The sequence below is a fragment of the Aphelocoma coerulescens genome, chromosome 20 (genome assembly GCF_041296385.1).
Source record: "Aphelocoma coerulescens isolate FSJ_1873_10779 chromosome 20, UR_Acoe_1.0, whole genome shotgun sequence".
Classification (NCBI taxonomy): domain Eukaryota; kingdom Metazoa; phylum Chordata; class Aves; order Passeriformes; family Corvidae; genus Aphelocoma; species Aphelocoma coerulescens.
This window is the reverse complement of record NC_091033.1, coordinates 14,826,237-14,848,618: the sequence shown is the minus strand read 5'-3', so window position 1 is coordinate 14,848,618 and position 22,382 is coordinate 14,826,237. Positions and strand designations below refer to the sequence as shown.

The 22,382-nt window shown below is 47.0% G+C and overlaps 1 protein-coding gene across 4 annotated transcripts in view; it reads right to left on the bottom strand.

Moving 5' to 3' along the window:
• NFATC2 (nuclear factor of activated T cells 2) overlaps window positions 1-22,382 on the bottom strand; it is a 72,581-nt gene that overhangs the window by 9,597 nt on the left and 40,602 nt on the right. For all 4 annotated transcript variants that reach the window (XM_069034082.1, XM_069034083.1, XM_069034084.1 and 1 more), the window contains exons 7-9: window positions 19,368-19,423; window positions 18,379-18,505; window positions 16,156-16,848 (exon numbers count right to left, since the gene is read on the bottom strand). In XM_069034082.1, coding sequence (XP_068890183.1) covers window positions 16,156-16,848; window positions 18,379-18,505; window positions 19,368-19,423 — 876 coding nt within the window. The remainder of the gene's footprint in view (window positions 1-16,155; window positions 16,849-18,378; window positions 18,506-19,367; window positions 19,424-22,382) is intronic.

Below are 22,382 nucleotides of genomic sequence, written 5' to 3'. Positions count from 1 at the left end.
GAGACAAACCTAATTAAAAGAGACACGGATAACTGGAAAAAGGAGTGCAAAAGACCACGGGGAGCAGGTACTGTAACCGGTTTTACATCTTGCCTCAAGAAGGCCAGGAACATCTGACAGTAAACAGCTTGAGAGAACAAGAAAAATGTTACCTGCATCACCCAGAGACTTCAAACTTTAAGTCTGAGTCAATGGCATGAACAAGAAAACTTTTGTTCTCAATGTGAAAAGAAGAGAGAAGAAGACAGGAGAGAGAAGAAAGATGAAAGAGAAGAAAAAAGACAAAAGAGAAGAGAAAAGAAGGGATATCAACTACCAGAAACAGAATGAGCTCCTCCATGCCCAGTGGAGGTTCACCTTTAGCTGAAGTGCAGCCCGTACTATTGAGGTTGGGCAATTCCCAACTTCATCACAACAGCAATAACCCTACATTTGCTCAGAAATTAGCCCTCAATTATTTCCAGATCTCCCATCCCAATTCCAGATCAAGATGTAGGAACCACCACCCAAAGAGATTGCCTCAGGGAATCCTTCCCAGGATTTAATGATGAGCCATCCCCAGTTTTCCAGCTGTGAGGTCTGGGAGCTGTGTTATCCCCACGCAACCCAGGCAGGAGGTGAATCCTGTGCTCAGGGCAGTGTCCCATGGGCACGCTGCAAAGTCTGGGATACCTGGCAAGCCCATCCTGATCTCTCCCAAGTTCTCACCAGCTGTGCAGCCACGCTCTCCTTTAAACATAAGCCTGCACAGCCAGCTCAGAGCTCTGTGTCTGTGGCTCATATTGAACCTATTACTTTGCACTTAACCATGCACTGCTACACTTCCTGGGAGAATTCCAACCTAACAACGGCGGCTCTGGAACCACAGGGATAAAACACCCTCTTGCCTAAAATAAAGATAAAACTTGCTTACGTTCGATATGATCTCATCGGAGCACAGCACACATTCAGCAGCAGTCGGCAGGCCGTGCCTGCAGCCAGACCGTGGATTCAATGGGAATACTGTTTGTCCTGCAGTGGGGAACCAGCCACAGACAGCTGGAACACACAGCAGCAGCAAGGGCTAAGGCCAAGATCCCCAGCAGTCCCTGTGAGCAGTGCTGGAAGGAGGGTGGCTGCCAACAGAGTGAAATGCCCCAGCTCACACACAGTGCAGGGGAACCACACGGAGCCACCGGGTACCTGCTGCAAGGCCAGACTCCTAAAGGCACTTGGGTAGCTCACTCTCAACTGCATCACTGGGGTCACACATCCAGCCACATTTCGAACATCAAATACACCCAGAGACAAGCACACGTCACCTCTGAGGATGTGGCACAGGCTGGGCCCAACTCCTCCTGCACAGATGGACGGAACGAGCGCTGGGAACACCACAGAGACGTCCTGCAGCAGGGACTGGGAATGTCCTTTGGGCTGCCCGGCAGAGATGGGAAGGTTCTGTACTGGTAAGGGCTGGTTCATGGTGGGGAGGCAGTGCTGACTCCTCAGGTGCTCTCGCAGCATCACCTGAGGAAGGCTCCTGGCGTGGCCGTGCAGCACCGTGACAGGACCTCACCACCAAGGAGTGACAGCACTGCCACCACCTCTGCTCTGGGAAATGGGGACAGCTCTGATGGCTGACTGCCACCAGCTGCTGCACTCTGCCACAGGCTCAGTGGACAGGAGAAACCAAACAAAGCACCAGGACATGTCCATCCTGACCCGTGCTCCCCCACAACTCGAGAGGCTCAGACACTTGGCCATGGGCTGCAGTCCATCTGCAGAGCCTGTCCCAGCCAGCTCTGGGTGTTCCCTGGCACTGCAGGAGTGCCTGGCAGCGAGCACATGCCACGCTTCCAACCACACTGGAGTTCCCTGCTGGCCATGGCATCGCCAAGCTCAGAGCAGCAAAACAGGCCTGGTAAAGGGGAGGGAATATCCCAGGTACTACAAAAATGCCACATAAAGAGACCTAAAAATGGAAGTGACGGGATAAAACAGACTGCCCCAGAGGCTGAGTATTTCTGCTCTTCAGCCAAGAAGCTAAAATTTGCTCAAGCTGAAGTGGGTGGCTAAGCCCTGGTAACTTCACAGCAAGTTCATGCTCCAGTGGGTGCTGGGAGAGGGCAGAAGGAGCATCACAGAACTGAAAACTTTCCCTGTTTTGACCTGACAGAAACCAGTGACCTTGGAAGAGCCCCCTCAAGCAGAGCTGGGTTATATCTCATGGCCAAGTCAGCAGCCAACATCCTGTTGGGCTGGGAGCGTGCTCTGCCCTGGCCGTGTCACACATGGGTCACACCAGGGGCTTTCCCTGGGGTCCCCTGAAGAGCACTGTAAGCAACCCCTCAGCATGACTAATCCATACTGAAAATAATCACAGAGTTTATCTTTGGGCGGGAAATCACCACTGTGAGTGGAGACAACCAGCAGAGTCTCCAGAGGGTTTGGTCACTGCTGACCCTGGCTGAGGTCAGGATGACCATCAGGAGAGACAGGACTGCAGCCTTCTGGCCACAGGGAGAGGCAATTCCTGCGGCTCAGGAGGGTGACTGTTGCCAGTGGGGACTCCCCCCTTGTCATTTCTAGGTGTCCTGAAACATCCCCAGTTGTTTTCTTTTTCTCCCAGTGGTATGAGGTGCCCAGCCTGGGAAGGGGCCAGAGAGCAACTGCTTTGGGCTTTTCTTTTTCTTAATTCAAGAATGTCATCTGCACCCAGCTGTTAGTATTTTGGAAATCTGCTGGGTTTTGTTTGCCTCGTGTGGCTGACGCTCCAGCTGCAAACCCCTGGCAGCCAGTGACTTTGCTTGAAGGACCTAAACATGAAAGCCTGTCCTGAGAGCACCCTGGGGCTCCCCTTGGGCAGCCCCCATCACCCTGATGGGAACAGGGCTAAACTCCACTCAATCACACCAGGGGAGTGTGGAGACTGGGAACTGCACAAATATGCACTGATCAACAGAATTGCAAACCATAATGGTATTGCTACCCAATTTCAGGTTTTCTGCTTTTTTACAGTTGGTTTTTTAAAATCCCATCTTGTGATGGGTAAAATCAATGTTATCTATAAAAAGGCTGCGATTTAGAAACAGGACAGGCTGGATCAGAGTGCCTTGAAAGGGCAGGGAAGACTGCAGCGTTATGAGGAGGTGGGGGCTTGCTGAGACTCATTTCCAAGGAACAAACCTTTAACAGGGTGTGGGTTATCTTTGTGAAAACACAGTGATTAGGTAAAGTTAACAGACAGAGCTTTACTACATTAAGAGCTCTTCCATTTGACAGCTGAATCCCAAATCCCCCATTTTTATCCACAGCCATGCTCAGTTACTCAGGGACATGGATAAAATCATCCATCACTGAACAGTCAGATAAATACAAACCACCACTCAATGCAGCCTGATCACATAATTGGCCTTCACACCTTTCCCCTCCAGAGCAACCACGGGAACAATGTGGGGTGATTAATAACCCCTCATCGTTATATTTACTAAGTAAGCTATAGAAGGAAGTATAAGTGATAGGAAAGTGTATTTGGAGCAGTGCTGTGCTGGGGGTGCTTCCCTGGCAGGGGCAGGGTGGTCCTGGAGGCAGTGATGCTGTGCAGGGCCCTGGGGGGAAAAAGGGAGGCAAAATCCTCCCTAGAGAATCCCTAACTCCTGCAGATGATACTTGTACTTGAAATTAAACAAAGTAAAAAAGCAAATACATAGTGTGGGCTGCTTGTAAGGTCACTAGACCAGGGAGAAGGGACTACTCTAATTTCCCTTTTACCTGGAAAGAAAAATAAATTGGGAAAAAAAAAACCAAACCACCAAATAATAACCCCACCATCTCTTCTAAGGGTTGGAAAAAACCTGTCTGAGAGGGGAGATAGCTGCAAACACCTCGTTGAACACGTGCTGTTTTCCATCCCCCACAAGAGGCCTTGCTGTGCTCTCAGCACGGCTGGGCTGGACACAGGCGGAGGGCTGGGCGAGGAGCAGAGGACGTGAAGTTGGCTGTGCTGTCCAGAAGATGAAAACACTACTGCTGTTTATAGAGGGAAACCCAATTCGTCAGCCCAAATGAATTCCTGTGCTAATCCATGCAGGCTTCATGTTTTCCACCAGCCCCAGCCACTGTAAAGACTATCTTTAGGAGGCACAGTGTGTTTGGAAAGGAGCAGCTGGAAAGAGGGGACGCTTATGCCAGCTTGGAAGGCTTTCTGGTATGGAAAAAGAGGAATGCTCTCTTGGGTCTCCCCACAAAATTAAAGCATCTTCATCCAGAGCAGAACGACGCCAAGCACAACAAACAAAAGCGGCTTTCCCCAACTCTCCTGGGCAGCCTCACTCGGGGCTCACAATGGTTTCCATAGAACTTGTTTTGCTATCATAACAAATTCGATCTGTCCAGGCGTGATGGCCACGCTGTTTTCGAAAGACAAGAAAATGAATTTCCTCACTTATTGCTGTGCCAAAGCATTTTTGCCTCCGTGCCACAGACAGGGACTCCCCAGATAACTGGAGCATCTGAGCGCTGCGGTGTCTTGAGGAGAGAGATCCCCGAGAGGCTGGCTGTGGCACTGAGGGCCTGGGGGAGGCTGCCCTTTGCTAACCCCTCACCCCACAGCTCTGATCCTGCCAGGCTGAGCCTCGGGCAGTGCAGCCACGTGGGCAACAAACCCCAGCCACCAACGTGTGCTCTGCTCAGGAGGAAATGAATGGCTTGTGCTATTCACACAGACTGCTGGAATCAAGGAAATACTGCAGTCTGACTGTGATTAAGGGCCAGATTATTTGCCAGGGTACTGTCCCCGAGGACTGCGCTGGAATGTCCCCCATGGGAGAGGCTCCTTCCAGCCCCTGCAGAGGCACTGGTGCTCTGCAGTGGGTTTTGAAAACAGAGATGTGTTTCTGCATGACAGAAACAGTTGGAGGAGCATTTAGTGCTGCATCTAAACCAAGACTGTTACCTGAACAGCCTGAAATTCTGGGGAGTCATAATCTTGATCTAGAATTTGCATTAGTTTTGAAGAGCTATGAAGTGCCACCAAGTACAGAACAAAGGGTCAGAGATACTAATTTCTAAAACAGACATAGTACTACTTTTGTGCTTTAATAATAGCCTATGAAAATTGTCCTCAAGAAAAATTTGTATAAAAATCAATGGCATTTTTTTAAAAAGGAAACACATGTTACAACCCCCCTAAGTTATTTGAGGGTATGAAGCTGCAGGATGACCTCAGAAGAGCCCTCACGTAATCCAGCCTACCCAGCTGAAAACTTCACTTAGGGTCTGCCTGCTGGAGTCCTAGATGCTGCAATCTTGGACTGCTTTCCAAGGAAGGAGACAGCACCCAACTCAAAGCAAATGAACAAGGGTGCAGAAGAAACCAGATAAGAGAAAATGTAGTGCAATTTCAAGGAAGAAAGATACACAACCCAAAATAGAATTTAAAAATGCAGCTGCTAAAAGTCCCCCTCCAATTTGCCTCAGTTCTAGTTTAAGCCTGGATCTCCCTGATGCCTGGTGTGTCCAGACTATTTCCAGCCTTTGCAAACATCAATTTGTACAAAATGATAACGACTTAATCTGCAGTGATTTGAACTGGGGCACTTCCCTAAGCACAGGTTCCTACGCTGGTGACCAGGGACACTTCAGGAGAACAGCCCTGCTGCCTCCTGGGGAGAACTGGAATCCCACTGATGGGCTGATAGCTGAAGAAGACCCAGCACTGGGAGGTATCTGACCACAAAAGGAATGCAGTGTCTGATACATCATCCAGGCCTCTGGGCTTGCGGCTGTGGAGTCTCCTGGAACTGAGATCTTACTAAAAAACTGACTCTGTGTTACTCATAATGACAGATATTGAACCCAGGGAGGTTTAACTGGCACAATACTTTCACCATTGACTGCCATACTTAAGAAGTGGTTCCCCCTTCTTTTAGTCATTCTCACTTTTTCCAAAGAAACTTAGAAACCACCTAAATAAACCAGCACCCATTGAGACACTGCAAATGTCATAGGAGTCATTCATGTGTCTCACTATTTGTCCTACATTTGACTCGATTCATTCACGGGTGATGAAGTCATCCCTCATTAAGAAACCCAAACCAAACCAAACCACACCACAATTTGGGAATCTTTGACTAGACTCCCCCGGCAGAGCTGATCAGAGGGAATGATTGCAAACTCACACTCCTCTAATTTACTGCTGCTTTTGCCCTGGCCCAAGTTACTCCTTGCACGTTGAGAGCGGAGGTTCAGACTCCTTGCAGAAAGTCAGAGCAAGTCACCACTGAGAAAGGACCACGCTGCTGGCACTTTGCAGGGACATCACCCCACTATTTGTGCAGGGTCTCTGGTTCTGTGCTCATGCTGAGCACAGTGTTTGGTGCACAACCAGCCCCTCCCAGTGCCCACGGCCCCCAGCGAGCCCAGCATGGCTGGGTGGGAGCAAGGGCCAGCCCCTTCTGACCTTTACTTCCACACCTGACAATTATCCATGTGGAAAAATTCCCCCTCAGGTGGAAGCCTATCACTCCAATATCCACAGGCAGAAGTCAGCAATACTTTTCTCACTACACATAGTTTTAATTGCAATCTCACTCAAAAGAAATAGTGTTTGTTCAGCTGAAGGCAGAGTTTAGTTTATATTTTGGAGTGCAAAGTTTCCAAATTAAAAATCCGCAAAAGGACATGCCTTGGTTAAAATGGGAACTGTGTGGATTAGGAGAACCTGTAAGAAGATGGGGACTGTGAGCCTTGTTTCTCACTGAGTCAGTAAGAGCTGCTCATGGTGAAGCCCTTTGATCCTCAGTGGTTTGACTCCAGTTAACAGTAGCTGAAGATTTAACTCTTTTATACCTAACAGGGTTAAATCCAACTCAAGACCAAATTTTCAAAGTCAGTTGCAGACCATTAGTCATGCAAATTTGGAGAGATCAGAGTTTTAATTCCAAACACACTGCAGCATCCCTTGGAGATGTGCACATAAATTGGAGAATATGAAAGCCTGCAAAGTTGGGAATACTTGGATTTCAGGTTTTTGTGCAGACCCCTCTTAGAGCGAGGAGTCATCTGTGAAATTTCCAGTTGGATGTATGCCCAGATTTCTGTGCTTGCAAAATTGAAGCATGGGGACTTGGAGTGATGATTCAGACACAACTGCATTGTTTATACATTTTAGGTTTCTTCCTGGTAAACACAGAAGAAGCTGTATTACACAGTGAGGAAGAGCATGAAAGCCAGCACCTGACTGAAAATCCAAACTAGGAGCTAATGTGCTGAAGGGAGTTTTATGGTCTCCAAGTATTTGCTCTTCCCCAGTCCCTGACTCTCCCACTGGCACAGCTACAGATGCACTGCTTGTTCTTCACATCAGAGGAGCTGCAGTGACCTATTAGCTCATTGAGTACCTCTCGTAGCCAGTGCAGGATTGTCTTCTTGTACATTTGTCCCGTCTGCTTTCAAAATGCCTCTAAGCACTCACTGCATCCAAGTCTGAGCACAGGAGTCTCTGGGAACTGGTGAGGAAACAGCTATAAAATGGTTGGGCAGTGTAAGGCCATAGCAGCTTCTGCTGGGCAGAAAAGCAGCTCTCACTGCTCTGAGTTCTCATAAGAAAACTAACTCAGATGGGAAATTCAGATGATTCATTCTCATATTTTAAATTTAAAAATGACCAGAGATTTATAAATAAATACTGATTATAAATGATTATATTTTATAACTATATAGATAGGTTTATAATTAATTATGAATAAATAATTATATTGTTACTTATAACAAAGTATGAAAAACAGGTGGAAGAAAAATGGACTTTAGGTGAATCAATTTTAGATCTTCATTCTTGTGAGAGAAAAGGTCTATACAGATAAGAAGTCCCCCACCAACTATCCCTGCTGCCTGGCAGGATGTGACCTGAGCTGAGACAGTTCTGCCTGTGTGAATAACGCTGAGAAGCCAGGCATTTTTCTACAGTAGAAGGCTTTATAACTGCCTTTCAGTTTGCACCATAAAAAGACTGTAGATCTTTAAGATGGTTATTCTTGCCAGGCATTTTATTTCACAATAGTTAAAGAAATGTGCAGATGTTTTCCAAACTTTTCCGAGCAGCAAGGCTCTGTGCAGCTGCTCCCAGCATTTCAAAGTGCAGTTCAAAAAGGACTCAAGTTGCCTTTTCAAGAGTCATTACAGGAGGAGCTGAATCCTCCCAGTTATTACATTGAGCTTTAAGGGGAGAAAAGACCCTTTCCCCACCTTTGCACATTCCTAACATTAACCCAACTTGTACCAAATGAAACTTGAAGAGCAGCAATGCCAAACCCAGGCATTCAGGGTTCAGGAGTCAGGCCTCCAACAATCATGAGATTGGTTTTTAAATCATGCAATCAACCTCCCGCCCCCAAAGTGGCATCATTTTTGTCTGTCTGGATTTTGAAAGCCCAAAACATCCAGGTTTGTACTTTTAATGTTTTGTTTTTTTCTTGGATCAACCTGAAAAGATCATTGAGAAAAAAAAAAAAAACAACCCTCTCTATTCTGCTGCAGTTACCTGCACAGAAACTTTTAAATTGCCATTAATATTCCAAGAACTGCAATGAAATTGCAAAGAACTAGCAAAAGCCTCGAGCTGCCATGTGGATGTGAGCCAGGTCACTGATTATATTCAATTGCATCATGCTCATTCTGAAGGGGAGCTAAAAGGATTTTGTCCCCCTCCCTATTTGTGAGGGCAAATCCACACCTTGCTGCAGGTACAACCCCCATCAGCAATGCCCGTTCCTATAAATGAACCCAGCTCATTGCACCACCTTTGCTGGGAATTACTGGGATTCATTTGGAGGTGATCAACAGACCAGGCGAGCAGGCTGAGCTCGTGCCATTCCTGTCACAGGAAAATCCCTTCTATTACCCCTCATGTTCACATCCATTCTGTCAGCTGCCCCAGCTGAGCAGCCCTGGCACTGCTGGAACAAACGCCCTGCCCGTGCACACTCACCCCAGCACAACCCCTTCCGTGGAAGGGCTGCCGGTGGTTCCCTGACTCAGCCTGAGCTGTGCTGATTCCAGGGTTTTTACACCAGCAGAGCTGTGTCTCTGCAAGGCTTTTTACCATAATAGCTGTGTTAGCAAAATAAAACTTAAAAAAACCCCCAACCACCTCAACCAGCACAGTTCTGTGGTGAGCTGCTGGAGTGTAAAGCAAGCCCTGTTCAAGGCTCCCAGAGAGCACTTCTCTGGTTCAACGCAAAACGGAGAATTTAACGCTAGAATGAGTTCATCCCCTTTCCTGCTTTGCACAGTTTTGTTATAAACCATTTTCTAGCTGCGCATTTCTCATCACCAAAGTCCCCATTTTTAAAAACTTTGTCAAAACAGTTATGATTTTGACTGAACTGAAAGAATTTCTGTGTGAAGCCCCCAGTATCACTCCCAGCTTGCAGGAGGATCGCTGATCCCTTTTCCTTGCACCCTGCACTTGCTCACACAACAGCTTTGCTCTGTCTCCAGACTCTGCCCAAGAAATGAGAATGTTTCTGGCAGACACACCTGACCCCAGGGACAGTGACCTGCCAGCCATCAACACTCACTGCTAGAAAGCACCTACAATTCCTTGATGGATACAGCATGTAAGGAGTGAGCCTGTGGAAAGGCAGAAAAAGGAGAGAGGAGCTCTGCCAGTTCCTCCCTTTACTACAACGTTTTAACCACCTACAGCACAGCCAGTGCTGCAGCAGCTCCTGCACACCTGGGGGCACCTGCAAGTCTGGGATTCTCCAGGAAAGTCACAGTTTTACCACTGACTTTTTGCCTCAGCTGGAGCCAAGTCCCTCAAAAGCTCTGATCCTGCTTCATCCATCTGTGAGAGCTGGGGAAAAGCTTGTCTGCCTCTTTCTGCAGTGGAATAATTTTAATTCGTGACCATTTCCCTACACTGGATGAATAGTGTCACTGGAGTGAAAAATGTTATTGTTATTATCCCTTTAAATTGAAAGTGGATTGAGGGAATAAAAGTAAATGTATGGTCCATTTTGGCAGATGTCTCCCAACAGATGGGTGTCTATGGTCTCCTTTGTAAGAGCTGTCTGCTGCCTGTGATTCAGACTGACTAAGGAATGCCATGAGCTTGGAGTAAATGGACAGTAAGTCTGGGAAAGGACTTTATTGTGGTTTAGAAGCTTTCAATTCCCAACTGCACGAACAAGTTCTTTTTTTCAAGTAACTCTTTGCCAGTATTTCAAAACTATCATTGAAAATTGCTTGATGCCTCCTGAAAACTGAGTGCTTTCAGCTGATAACAGTCAGCCCTCAAAACCAGGGACGTGCCTTCCACCCCAAATCCCTAGAAGTGGCCTTTATTGACTTGGGGCAGCAGGTCCTGGTGGGACCCTGGCCACGGAGGAGGCAGCAGTGCCCATGTGCCCCTCAGAGCAGCACTGGGCTCCTAATGGGCTCTGCATGTTCTCGGCACAGGAAATGCTTTGTGACACAACTCGCCTCTGGGCACTTACTGCACCAATTAAAGATTCCTGAGCTCGAGAACAAAGAGGTGCCAGTGGAACTATGGTTTTAATCACTTGATTCATTTTCTTCCTTCCTCTACTGCTGATTTGGGATGTATGGGTTTTTCTTTTTCTCACTTTGTTTTGGTTTGCATGCTTTGAGGCAGCTGCTCAGAAAGGCTGCTGGGGAAAGGGCAGTCTTCAAATGGGGCTGGATGTGTCTGAACTTTTTAATAATGAATTGTTTCTAGAGGTGAAGAACAAGATCAGATGGAGCCTGCCATAACAGTGAAGAGAATCAGTTCTTATTCAGGTATGCAAGTGTAGGGATTTTTCTGAGAATCCATGTGTGTTACTAACATGAATTAATTAATTAACTAGAGGGGAGGATAAGATACTGTTTAATAATGGTAAACTGAAGTACAGGGACGTTAAATACTTTGCTGGAAGACTGAGCTCAGACTCAGCCCAGATCTTCCTTCTAACAGACTGATCTTTCTACTTCCTGCCAACAGACTACAGGGTTTTGGGAGCAGAACCACCTTTTTGTTCTCTTTTTATATTGCCTCTAGAAAAGCAAGACTCTTGCCATAGGACGGGGGCATGCAGATCCTAACACAACACAAAGCCACAAGAGCAGTGATCCAAAAATAAAGCTGCAGTGTACCCAGGGAGTGCTGCAAGGTCCCAGCAGAGAACAGAAAATCTGTAATAATGTGAGTCAGAGCTTCAGGAATGAGTCTGATGAATACATAGATTTGCTAGAGTGTTTGAGCAGAATGTTTTGGAGAACATACAGGCTTCACTCTTAGTCAAACTCTGCCTGAGCAGACGTGACCACACCTTCTATGAAAAGTAGTTCTAATTAAAAACAGAGCATGGCTTTTTTAGATGCAAATTGTTGCTCGTAACTGAACCCCAGCCCATTTGAAGGATTCAAATTCGCTCCTGTCTAAAATGCCAGGAAACAAGAACATTTCCCCTCTGCCCTGTCTTGCTGTTAAACTCTGTGCATGGACACAAGATGAAAACAGCTACAAACCAACCTAAAAGATGCCCCTAAAGCCACCATCTTCTGTGCTTTCTGTGGATGGGCTCACTACAGTGTTTAGGGAGAAAAGCAGCTTCTCTCCAGGCAGGCAGGACCCCTGGCCCTGCCAGTGCAGCTCCAGTGCTCAGAGGGTTTCCCACTGGAACCCCCAGCTGGCAGGAGCTCCGTGTCACCCCCTCCATCCACGTGCAGGGCTGGGGAGGGCAGCGGGAGCTCAGGATGTGCCAGCATCCAGCCAGAGCCCTGAGGACTCCCTGGCAGGAAGGAGCTCGGTCCTGGAGCAGCACTCTGGGCTGACAGTCCCAGCAGAGCCAGGGTTTCCTGGAGGTACTCCCTGCCCAAGGAGAACAGAGCTGGCCAGAAAAGAAAGCTTCCTCCTGAACATGAAGGAAAGAAGGGATTTGAATTTCATTTCACAGTACCATGGGGACAGACTAAGGATTGTTGCTGAATGAAAGAACACACGAAGGAAATGCAGGGATGTAACACACTCTGAGTGGTGCTGGGTGAGCAAAACTGCACAAAGGAGCACACTGCTCGTCATGGAGGTGATCCAAAGTGCTGGGTGATGTGCAAGGACCACACGGCACATCCTGCACAGCCATTTTCTTGAGAAATATCTGACATGGCTGAAGTTTTCTGCGAAATACCCGAGCTCACTATAAAACATCTCCGCTGATCAGCAGCCTGATAAACCACTACACATCATCTGCCTTGCTCTTCTCCTCCCAAAAAGAGATTGCTGTGCACCAAAAATAATTTAGAGCTGCTGTATCCAGCAGGCACTTCAGAGTGTCAGATGTGGTTAGACAGTTACTATTTGAATAATGACAATCATTCTTCTTTGCAAAGTTCAGCCTGACAGCTGAACCGAAGAGATCTCAATCTAGGGCCGGCAAGCTGATAACACTCAAGAGAAGCTACACCACCATGATCTGTGCATGGAAGTGAGCCCTGTGTCTGTGTCCCAGATGGGGAACTGGCCCACCAGTTCCTGGAAGCTGAGCTGCTTCCCCAGGGCTGCACAGGAGCCCTCTGGCTCTGCAGGAGGAGCACAATCAGTGCCACCAGCCCCTTCTCGATCCTGCCCCACCTGGGGGTGCAGACAGTGCTGCAAAGAACTACATTTTTAAGTGGGTTTGTGCTTTAAAGAGTTAATCTCATTGCTCTGAGGGTGCTGGAGGAACTCAGCTCTATTTGTCAACATATTTATGTGGTTGTTTGGGTAACTTTTACCATTGTGGGCGGTTTGGTTATGAATAATATTAAGATGAAGCCTTGGCTGAAACAAGCTTATCACTCTGTCACCCTATGGCTTTCACTTGCATTTGAAGGTGATCCCTGCTTGCCAGCCCTAGCCTGGACACCTGATGCATCCTGAAGGATCTCCTGACACGCTGGAGATCGTCACTCCTAAAGTAATTCCAACAGTACTGAATCTGTGGGGCAGAGGTGTGTAACTAAGGTTTCCCTGTCAATTTTTCAGGAACAGACCCTTCCTCTGGGGATTCTTCACACTATTTGATAACAAAAAGTTACAGATATCTATTTTTTTTACAGAGAAATATGGAGGAGTAAGTGTATGAAGGCAGTCATGTGTGGAAATGTTGAACTTGCGACGGGTGCATATCCAAATCCACCCTCTCTGACTGGATAGTGGAGCCTTCCTTCCAGTAACCCTGTTTTGTAATTCTGTCTGGGAGGGGGAAGGCTGGGAAGCTGCAAGAAGGCAGCACAGGCTGGGCTGGGCACCTCCTCTCTGAGGCTGCACCAGCAAGAGGAGAAGAGGGGCCAGTGTCTCCTTCCAAGAAAGCACATGGCAGGTCTGGACACCTGCAGTAGGGTCACAAACCAGCTACAGATCTGCTGAAGTTATCACCAAGGGGCTGTGGGTGGTACCAGCTGTGCAGCTCTGCACAAAGAGCTCCTGGCACATGGCAAAACCCACCTGAGAAAATGGGTAAAGACTTCTCATCACCTGCCTTGAGGCCCAGGCTGGTTTGGCTGCACTCAATCTCGAGAGCCCACATGCTAGAATCCTCCTGCAGAGGGGGGGAACAGCTCTTATTTTTCAAGGCAGGGGTGAACAGGTTAAGTGTGCTGAGTTCCCACTATTATGCACCCTGTGGAGCAGTGAAGGCTCTGAGCAAAACCAAACCATGGCTGCCCGAAGAAGGACAAATAACATATTTTTTACAGCAGGACAGAGAAGAAAATAATGAGTGGTCCTGCCAGCAGTGACATCAGGAAGCTGAGAGAGGTGAAGAGAAGTAACAATGGTGTCAGCTATGGGATGCTCTGCTCTGGTCACACCCAGGACAGCCCCAGCACTCTCAGCATGCCCACTCTGAGAGGCACCAGCTCCAGGAATGAGGAACCGACAGCGTGGGGCATGTCCAGGTCACTCATGAAGTTTGTGGCAAAACTCGGAATAGAAACCAAGTCCAAAACACCGAGGCTGTGTGTTAACCATGAAGGCAGCGGGCAAGAGCTGATGAGAGGAGGCTACAGCAGCAAAGGGACGAAAGCTGGACTGTCAGCAGAACTCTGGAGAAAGGAGAACAAGGAAGAGAGAGGAGGAAGATGGGGGAAGGGAAGCGAGAGACACCAAGCAGTGATTGCCCAAGAGCCTGGGCAGCAGCAGCAGCAGCACTTGGCTCATGCCAAGCCTGCCTGGGGAAGCACCAGCTCAGTGTTTGTCTGTGAAAATCACAGCAAGACTTAACAGCTCACTTTATCTCAGAAGAGCTTTCTGGATAAAAGGGATTCGAGGGAAAAGCCTCCATAATCCTTTGGGTTTGCTTTCTTTTAATACTGTAAAGCACAAAACCAAACTTTCTAGTCAGGAAAAACATGGCTTTTGTTATGTTCTGAGTCACTTTTCCCCAGCAGCAAACAATGTGGCTTTTCAATTCAAGTCCTGATCATTTCAGAATGAAATGCTTTGCAAAGCCCTAAAGTAAATCACAATTCTCCAAGTCACACTTGCAGCTGATGTAAACTCACTTGAGGTCAGTAAAGAGACTGCATGTGACCCGTCCTGCCTGGCCTGATTTGGGTGCCATGATTGATAAATTAATCTCTGGCTGAAATCAATTCAAGATGATCCAGTCAGCCAAGGAAAAGCCTGGGATTTCATTATTAATTGCTGCTGTTCTGCCTAATGGCTCCTCTTAGCAGGGAGGGTGAGTGCATCCTTGGTGAGCTGGGCTGCAGTTGGGTGTCACTGGCCTGATTAAAAAAAATAATTTTGCAGTCCATCTTGGGAATTCTTTTAAGTAGACTTTGGCCTGACTTTGAAGTTAGCTTTTACTTCAAGATTCTTTTTTCTTTCTTTTACAAGGTGTGTACCAAGTATTTCTAGAAATCTGGAAGAATCTCTCAGCTTCTCATATTAAAATGACCCTAAACGACAGTGTTTAGTTCTCCTGTTAGAAAGATTCTCTTGCTTTGTTACCATGCCCAATTCCCTGAATGGAAAGTGAATCTCCTCAGTTATAGTTCTCCTAAATCTCCTGCTCAGAGAAGGGAACCAGTAAAAACTCTCCAGATGTTACTGCAATGGCACCAAAGCTGCATCAGCTCTGCAAGCATAGCTAACAGAGGAAACCATCCAAACTCTGCCCACAAACCCAGCAGTGAAGGCTGCACATGATACAGAGCACCAGGACCCAAGCTGAAGAAAGTCAAACTTTCACAGGCACAATTTCACAACTCCAGGTAAGTGCAGTAAGAATCCCAGGCTAATGGGTGCTTAGAGCACATCCTGGTGCACATCCAGGAGATCAAGCCTGCAATTGCCTGGACTGAGAGGAGAGCAGAGTTCCCATACATGACAATCAGCTCTGTACTTCCTGCACAAGTACATCCTGTATTTGCAGCAATATATCCAGCAGCCTCACTCTGCTCCCACTAAAATCAATGTTGGGCTTGCTGCTGGTCTCTGTGATTGCAGTGTCCAGCTGCACTATTAATTTTGCATTGATTTCCTCCTGCCAGGAACGTGCTTTAATAAAAGAACCAATCAACCAGACTGCCAATAGCTGCCTACCTAAGAAGAAGCAGGATATGTTCAAAGAAAGCTGTACTCTAAATTATGTTCATTCCTAAAGGCTAAATCAGCTGGCTCACAACAAAGAAACAGCATTGTTTTACTTATCAATGTCCCACTGTTCATCTAGAACATCTGCAATGCTTTTGCCTGCAGCACTACCCCATTCATTACAGGCCTTGATAGATTGCTCAATGGGCTTTTTTCTGGTACAAAATGTACAGAGCATTTTACAAAGTGGACTTTGCCCTATATGAAAAATATAATAAAATAATTTTGCGTTTCAGATCCGCCATCTTCCAAACTGGCAATGGAACCTTTGGCAAATGGAAACAAAATGGGACCAGCTCAACCTGGCAGCTGAGCCTGTGGCACAGAGCAAGCAGAGGGTTTCTGTGGGTGAGTGGCCAAAGTGCTTTGCCTTCTACCAAAAATGCACCTAATGAAAGACCCAAATCCAGCCTGAATGCACAGCAAATGTCCACGCCCATCAAAGGAGGCCACGCTGAGGAACAGGGGCATTGAGAACTCTGACCTTGCCCCTCCCTCCAACAAACTGCCCCAGAGAGAAACACAGCACTTACCATCATCCAGGTACGCCTGGTCCAGGTTCTGCTCCTGCTTGATGGTCACTCCTGCTGGCAGCACCTCCTTCTGGTCACTCCCTGGTGGCCCGTTCTTGGCTGCCCGCTGGCCTGGGGCCGCCTGCTGCTGGATCACGGTGGGGTACGAAGTGGGGCTCAGCCTCTGGGCCTGGCTGGCCTGGGGCTGGCTGGATCTCGACACGTTGGATGTGAAATTTTCACAGCACATGATGTGCTGGAACTCCTGGTGGCTTCCACACCTCAGCTGCTGGTTGGTTGGAGAGTAGTGGATCACAGGAGAAGGCTGCTGGTGGCCTGGGGAGTGGTGCAGCACGGCTGACGTTTGGGCTGGAGAACCAGCGTGCACCAGCACGGACCTATGGGCATCTGCAATGGCAACTGGTGTGGCCATCAGGTTGGGCTGCTGGTAGCCCAGCTGGCTGGGGCTCAGGCTCTTGCTCCTTTGGTAAATCACAGCTGGGTTCTGCTGGTGGTACCGTGAGTCGGGAGAGGAAAGGCCTGAGCGCAGCTGCTGGCAAGGAGCCATAGTGGCCACGAGGCAGGAAGGGGACTCGGTGGCCATTGTGTGCTGTGAATAGTAAGGCTGTGTTACTGTCCCCAGAGCACTGTGTACTGTATTGCAGATTAAGGCTGGATCATAGTCATCAATGGGCTCTGTTTTGATTGATGGTACTAGAATAAAGCATGCAAAGGACATTATTCGTAACGAGCTGAGGAGAAACAGAGAGGTTTTCCTTGAAGTAATAAGAGATTTAAGCCTTTTACAAGATTTGTGTGTCTAAATTCACATGTCACAAGCACTGAGTTTAATAAATCACCCACATGCAACCATGGCAAAGATTCTTCAAAGCACTCTGTGCTAAGAGCTTCTTGAAAAATCTTTAACGTACTAATGAACCACAAATTGCTAAATTTGAAAAATTCAACACTTCAGCTCCTATTTTAATTCATTTAAGGGCTGTTCTGGAACACAGACAAAATGAGAAGTCATAGATAGGTGTTACATGTAGTACTTCCATCTCAAAGGAAGACTGAACCAATAGAAATCCCAGGACTCCCCATCTTTCTGTCAGACATTTAACGAGTGACCAAAGGCAGAGCTGAACTATTCTAGAGCTTTTGTCTCTGCTGCATGAGGTTTCCTCAGCGCAGAGAGCTGAAGACCTGTCTGACACCATCATTTAAAAGACCATGATTTAGTAAGAGTTGTGTGAATCCTGGTGGGGTAAATGATGGTCCTCTACATTTCCAATGATTTTGTTTGTCAAATCTTTCCCAAAACACTACAGAAACACCACACAATGGAAACCATAAAGTGGTCATGCAACATTCCTTTTAGGAAGTAAGGATTCCTTCTCCTATGTGGTCTGTTTTAGGGATTGTATTGAGATGGAAGTGTGCTTCTCAATACCATTCCAGAGCAGAACAATTTAGCAACTGTACAAAACCTTGTCATTGGTGACACCCTATAGAGTTCATAAATTCAGGGAGAGAACCAGAGATTTTCAGGCTGGAGGAGACCAAAGTAAGAGTCTGAACAAACGTTTTGCCTCTCCTTAGAGACAAGTCAAATTAAGACATCATTTTAAGCTTGCATAAAACCTGGTGCTGTTATTTTGTGCTTTCTGGTTTCCACAAACACAATACTGTGATTTTCTCACAATATTTTTCTCCCAGCCAAAGCTGGGAAATTCTGGGAATCTCCTTCGTAATCCTGTTGCATTTATTGTGACATGGCTCACCAATCCCCAGAGGAAGAACGTCAGAAGAGCATTCATATTTTTCTCAAATAGTCTCATTCTAAAGAATATATATTGCTTGCCTTCCTCCATCCCAAGCCCTTCCCAGATCTGGTGTTTTCTTATTGCTGGACACATCAGAGAAGGCAACACTCATGGTTTTGAGGGTCACATCATGTCCCAGACTGAGCCTGTTCCCACTGAGGCTCCTAGCAAACTTCCATCAAGTGAATAGGGCAGCATCAGCCCATTGCCAAGATAGCTGAGATAGCTGCCACCCCAAAGTGATGGAAATCCTGATCATAAATCACAGGCATCCTTTAAACCAAGCAGTTGTTGAGTACTGAGCTGAATTAAATCAGCAACGTTTGGCTCCTCAAAGAATGGCAAGAAAACAACAGAGCAGAAAATCAAATCTTGCTCATGAAATTAGGCAACAAGTGGCTCTGTCCCTGAGAATTACCTGGGTGATAGGTGAAATGCTGGGGTTGGCTTCTTTTTCTTTTGCCATTGATGACATAGAAGTTCACCTTCACGGCTGTGCGGATGTGCTTGTTCCGGTACTCGGGGATCTCCACAAAAAGCATGCTCTGAAATGAGGCAGGGGACAACAAGGAATCACCAACTGGGGCTGAGCAGGGATTTTTGTGTGCAGCTCCCCTTGCTACATCTCCAGGCATAACAAGAGAAATCTCCCTATTCACCCCTATAAAGAAGGGTATGAGAAAAAAGGGCAGATGGTGAAAGACCAGAAGATTTTGGTACTGGCAAGTTGGTTTCTAGGGACTGTATCCCTCTGGAACTTGGTGCTGTCCTGAACTTGGAGAGAGAAGTCTCAGCTACAAATGAAACATGAAATGTTGATAAATGCAGAAGCACTGCTAATCCCACAGTGCTTGATAAATGAGTGTGCACTGCAGAATTCCCTCTTTTTGTCAGAATAACTCCATTATTCTATAGGCTTTTTACTGACACACAGCCAGACCCCACTGCTGTGACAGCTCCCCGCTCCCAGCGGGGCAGGCAGGGCCCATGGCAATGTCTCTGCTGGCTCCTGAAAGATCTGCCTGCCCACAGCAAGGTCCCAGCAACAAAGGGAACAAAGAGGCTCATTGCCTCCAAAGATTAGTGTCCATCTGAACTCCTGCAGGACAAACCCTGTCCTGCAAAGGACACGGCACCCAGGGGCCAGGGAAGCCAGGACAGCATCCTGCAGAGCCTGGGCTGGCACCGTGGAGTCTGCAGGACACAGATCCAGCGGTGACTCCATTTGCTGGGGGCTGCTGCTGCATGAATTGGTTCTTTCTGCAGCACATGTACTGCTGCAGCATTGGACATTTGTTCATCATTGCTGCTCCTCTGCTTTTGAGATGCTCTTTGGAAGCTCCCCCTTGAACACAACTTGCTCCCCAGAAGCTGCACAAGAGGACACACAGTGCTTTGCATACTTACAGGCTGGCTCTTATCTTTGTCCACCGTTGCCTCCATTTCCCAGATCTGCTGCCCATCTAGAAGAATATCACAAAATTAACCTCTCTGTGCTTTTGTTTTAAATCATAGAACTTGACTTACTAAAATAAAAAAAAAAAAAAGCGACAAATTAGGGCATCAAGTTAGCAAAGCTCTCAAAGTGGACTTAATTTCAAGCACCTTCCCAGTCCAAACCAAAAGCAACAGCATTTCATTTAAACACATCATTGAACACTTCTCTCTCTAGGAAAGACCTTACATATATATTAAAATTAAATGTTTATGTAGAAATTAGCCAAACTGAAGATGAAATATTTAGCACAGGTGCAACATCTGCTTTTTACCAGGCCTGAGTCCAGCCAGCCTGACTGATGGAGGGCATCAGAAGGTCAGATAACTTGTTCATGGTCACACTGGGTCAGCAGCTCAGCAAACGTGCTGCTGCTTTAAGCCAAGACCTCTTAGCTTCTCCTAGAATGCCACTGACAGCCCTAAAGCCATGGTAAAGTACCAAATATTCACTGTGCTCAGTGCAAAAGCACTTCACTGCATGTGTGACAGCCTCTACCTGAACCACTGCAAGCTTTCCTGCCCTTAATTATTACATCCATGCAGCTTGTCTCCATTCTGAGTTAGACAAAATTATATTTACAGAGGAGAATAAAATTTGATCCCTCTCTATGGAATATCACCAAAGTAACCCCTGGGCTGTAAGAGTGTATCAGCAGTGACAGGACATTCATGTACAGACTGGGTACTTCCTCTGCTTACAAATATTCCTTACATCTTGAAACATTTTTTGCAGTGCTTTCCTTATTTTTTTTTTAAATTTTAATTTTTATCCCTTTGATTTTTATATTCCATTGAGCCTTTTAGTCAAGCAATTTGCAGAAGAAAAGTACTGATGGGGGGGAAAAGATTGCCTCATACCTTTCTGAAAGCTTGCTTTTAAACTGGCCAGGGGACACGTATCCCAAGGACCTGACAGGACTGGGAATGCTGCAGCCAGGAGGCTGCTGTCTGCTTTAGGGGGAGAAATGCTGGCTGCTCAGGGGGTTCCCCAGACCAGGCAGGACAAGGGGGAAAATCTCCCAAACCCTGTCCTTCTCACAGGGCTTTTTATTTTTCCCAACTCTTGGAAGTTCTGCAAGAGCTGCTTTTGTCCTCTGTTAAATTTAAGTACTTCTGCTTCTGGCAAAAAGGGAAATGAAAGAGTATTTTTAAATGCATTTTGCATTTTTTCTGTTGTTGTGCTCTTTGTTCTGTGCTGGGCCCAGACAATGAGCTGACAGATGTGCCAGGCTCTCCAGGCAGCTCTTCCCCAGCTGGGCTCCGTGGCCAGGACGCAGCCCCAGGGTCCCTGTCTGCCCCAGCTCGGTGTCCCCTCAGCCCAGTGGGACAGAACCTCACCTGCCCAGCACCCCACACCTGGGACACCCCTGCTGGGCTCTGCTCACACCCACTGGGGACAGGCAGCCTTTCCTGGAGGTCATGGCCCACGTCTCTCCCTCCCCTCGGGATGGGCTCCCTCACCCCAATCCTTTCCTGGGCAATGGAGACAGCCAAGGAATAGCTGGAAGTGTGGCTCCATCAGGAGATCGGGCTTCCAGCTGCTCCTGCTGCAAGGAGGGAACACTGAACAACTCTGAGTTTTGTCTCTTTTTTTTGTGTTAAGTTCCCCCCATGAGTCAGTTGTCTTTTCTAACGTGGGGCTGAGTGGCTGCTGGGGCTGGGATGGCCTCAGCAAAGCTGTCACTGGAGCCAGCACATCCCAAGGGACCACCACAAAGGCATGGAAAATATTCCATTATTTAATGTCATTTAACATAAGCACTCACTCTGGCCACTGCTATATTCAATCTATAACCCTGTTAATGCAGCCAACTCCTTGCTGCTGTTGAGACAGCAAACAGGGAAGGGGGAAGCCAAAATACTGGGGGGTTAATCCAGAAATCCTTGCCTGATGACAAGGCAGCAAATGCTCACTGGGGGGATTCCTCTTCTAGGTGAAGTTTGCGAAAAGAAACCATCACAGTATGTGTTAAGGAACCTCCCCACACTCCAGAAAAACCCCAAAGGATAAAGTTTAAGAGTTCTCTGAGGAAAAGAGGAGGGAAAAGGAAACAAGAAAATATATCATAATGTCAGAGACACACATCAGAGCTGTCTCAGCAATGCCATATGAAGATGTCCTGACAACAAGGAGACAGCCAAGCAGGAATATTTGACACTGGTTTTGCTCCAGGCAGAATGTTTTCATCTTTGTTTCTGTACTGCTAAATTCAAACAGTCTGTGCAGATAACAACAGCACTAACTTCACGAAGAAGGTGGGAATCAAAAGGATTTGTTGGTCCAAAATGTATAAACTAAAGTAGAAACGGGCCTCCAAGTCATCTGCCACATTCAGGAAGCCTGTGGAACACATGCAACCACAACCACAGGGGATTTGATTTAGTAACTGAGCCACCAAAATGCACTAAAAGCTAATGAAGCCATCCATAAATATCAAATGATGTTCAGGCTGAGTCCAAAGTCTGTGTGGGTCAAAAGTAAGAATGAGAATAAGCAAACAAGAAATAAATGTATTTGGGGTTATCATTCCAACAATGATAGAGGCTTCTGTTTGGATAGATTTCATATTTGTGGCAGCTAAACAGGTTTCTAACAAATCTGTCAGCAGCAGCAATCCCCGTTCTTTGAGCACTGAAGCCGTGCTGAATTTAACCACTCTGCAGTTCACTCCCTGACCTTTATGCTTAAATATGATGATGTGGCTCCATCTGCCTCATGGCTTCACTTTAGCTCGAGACAATCAATATTTGCTTTTCCTTTAACCGCTCTGGATATGCACACTATGGGGAGCTTTTGGCAGAGGGATGAGGGAGGCTGTGAGGAAAATGAGAAATACAATTGCATTCAGAAGTTTCTCTCTCTCTACTTTAACCTATTCTTTTTCCTGGTAACAAAAAGAAAACTTTTGATTATGCACACTCTGG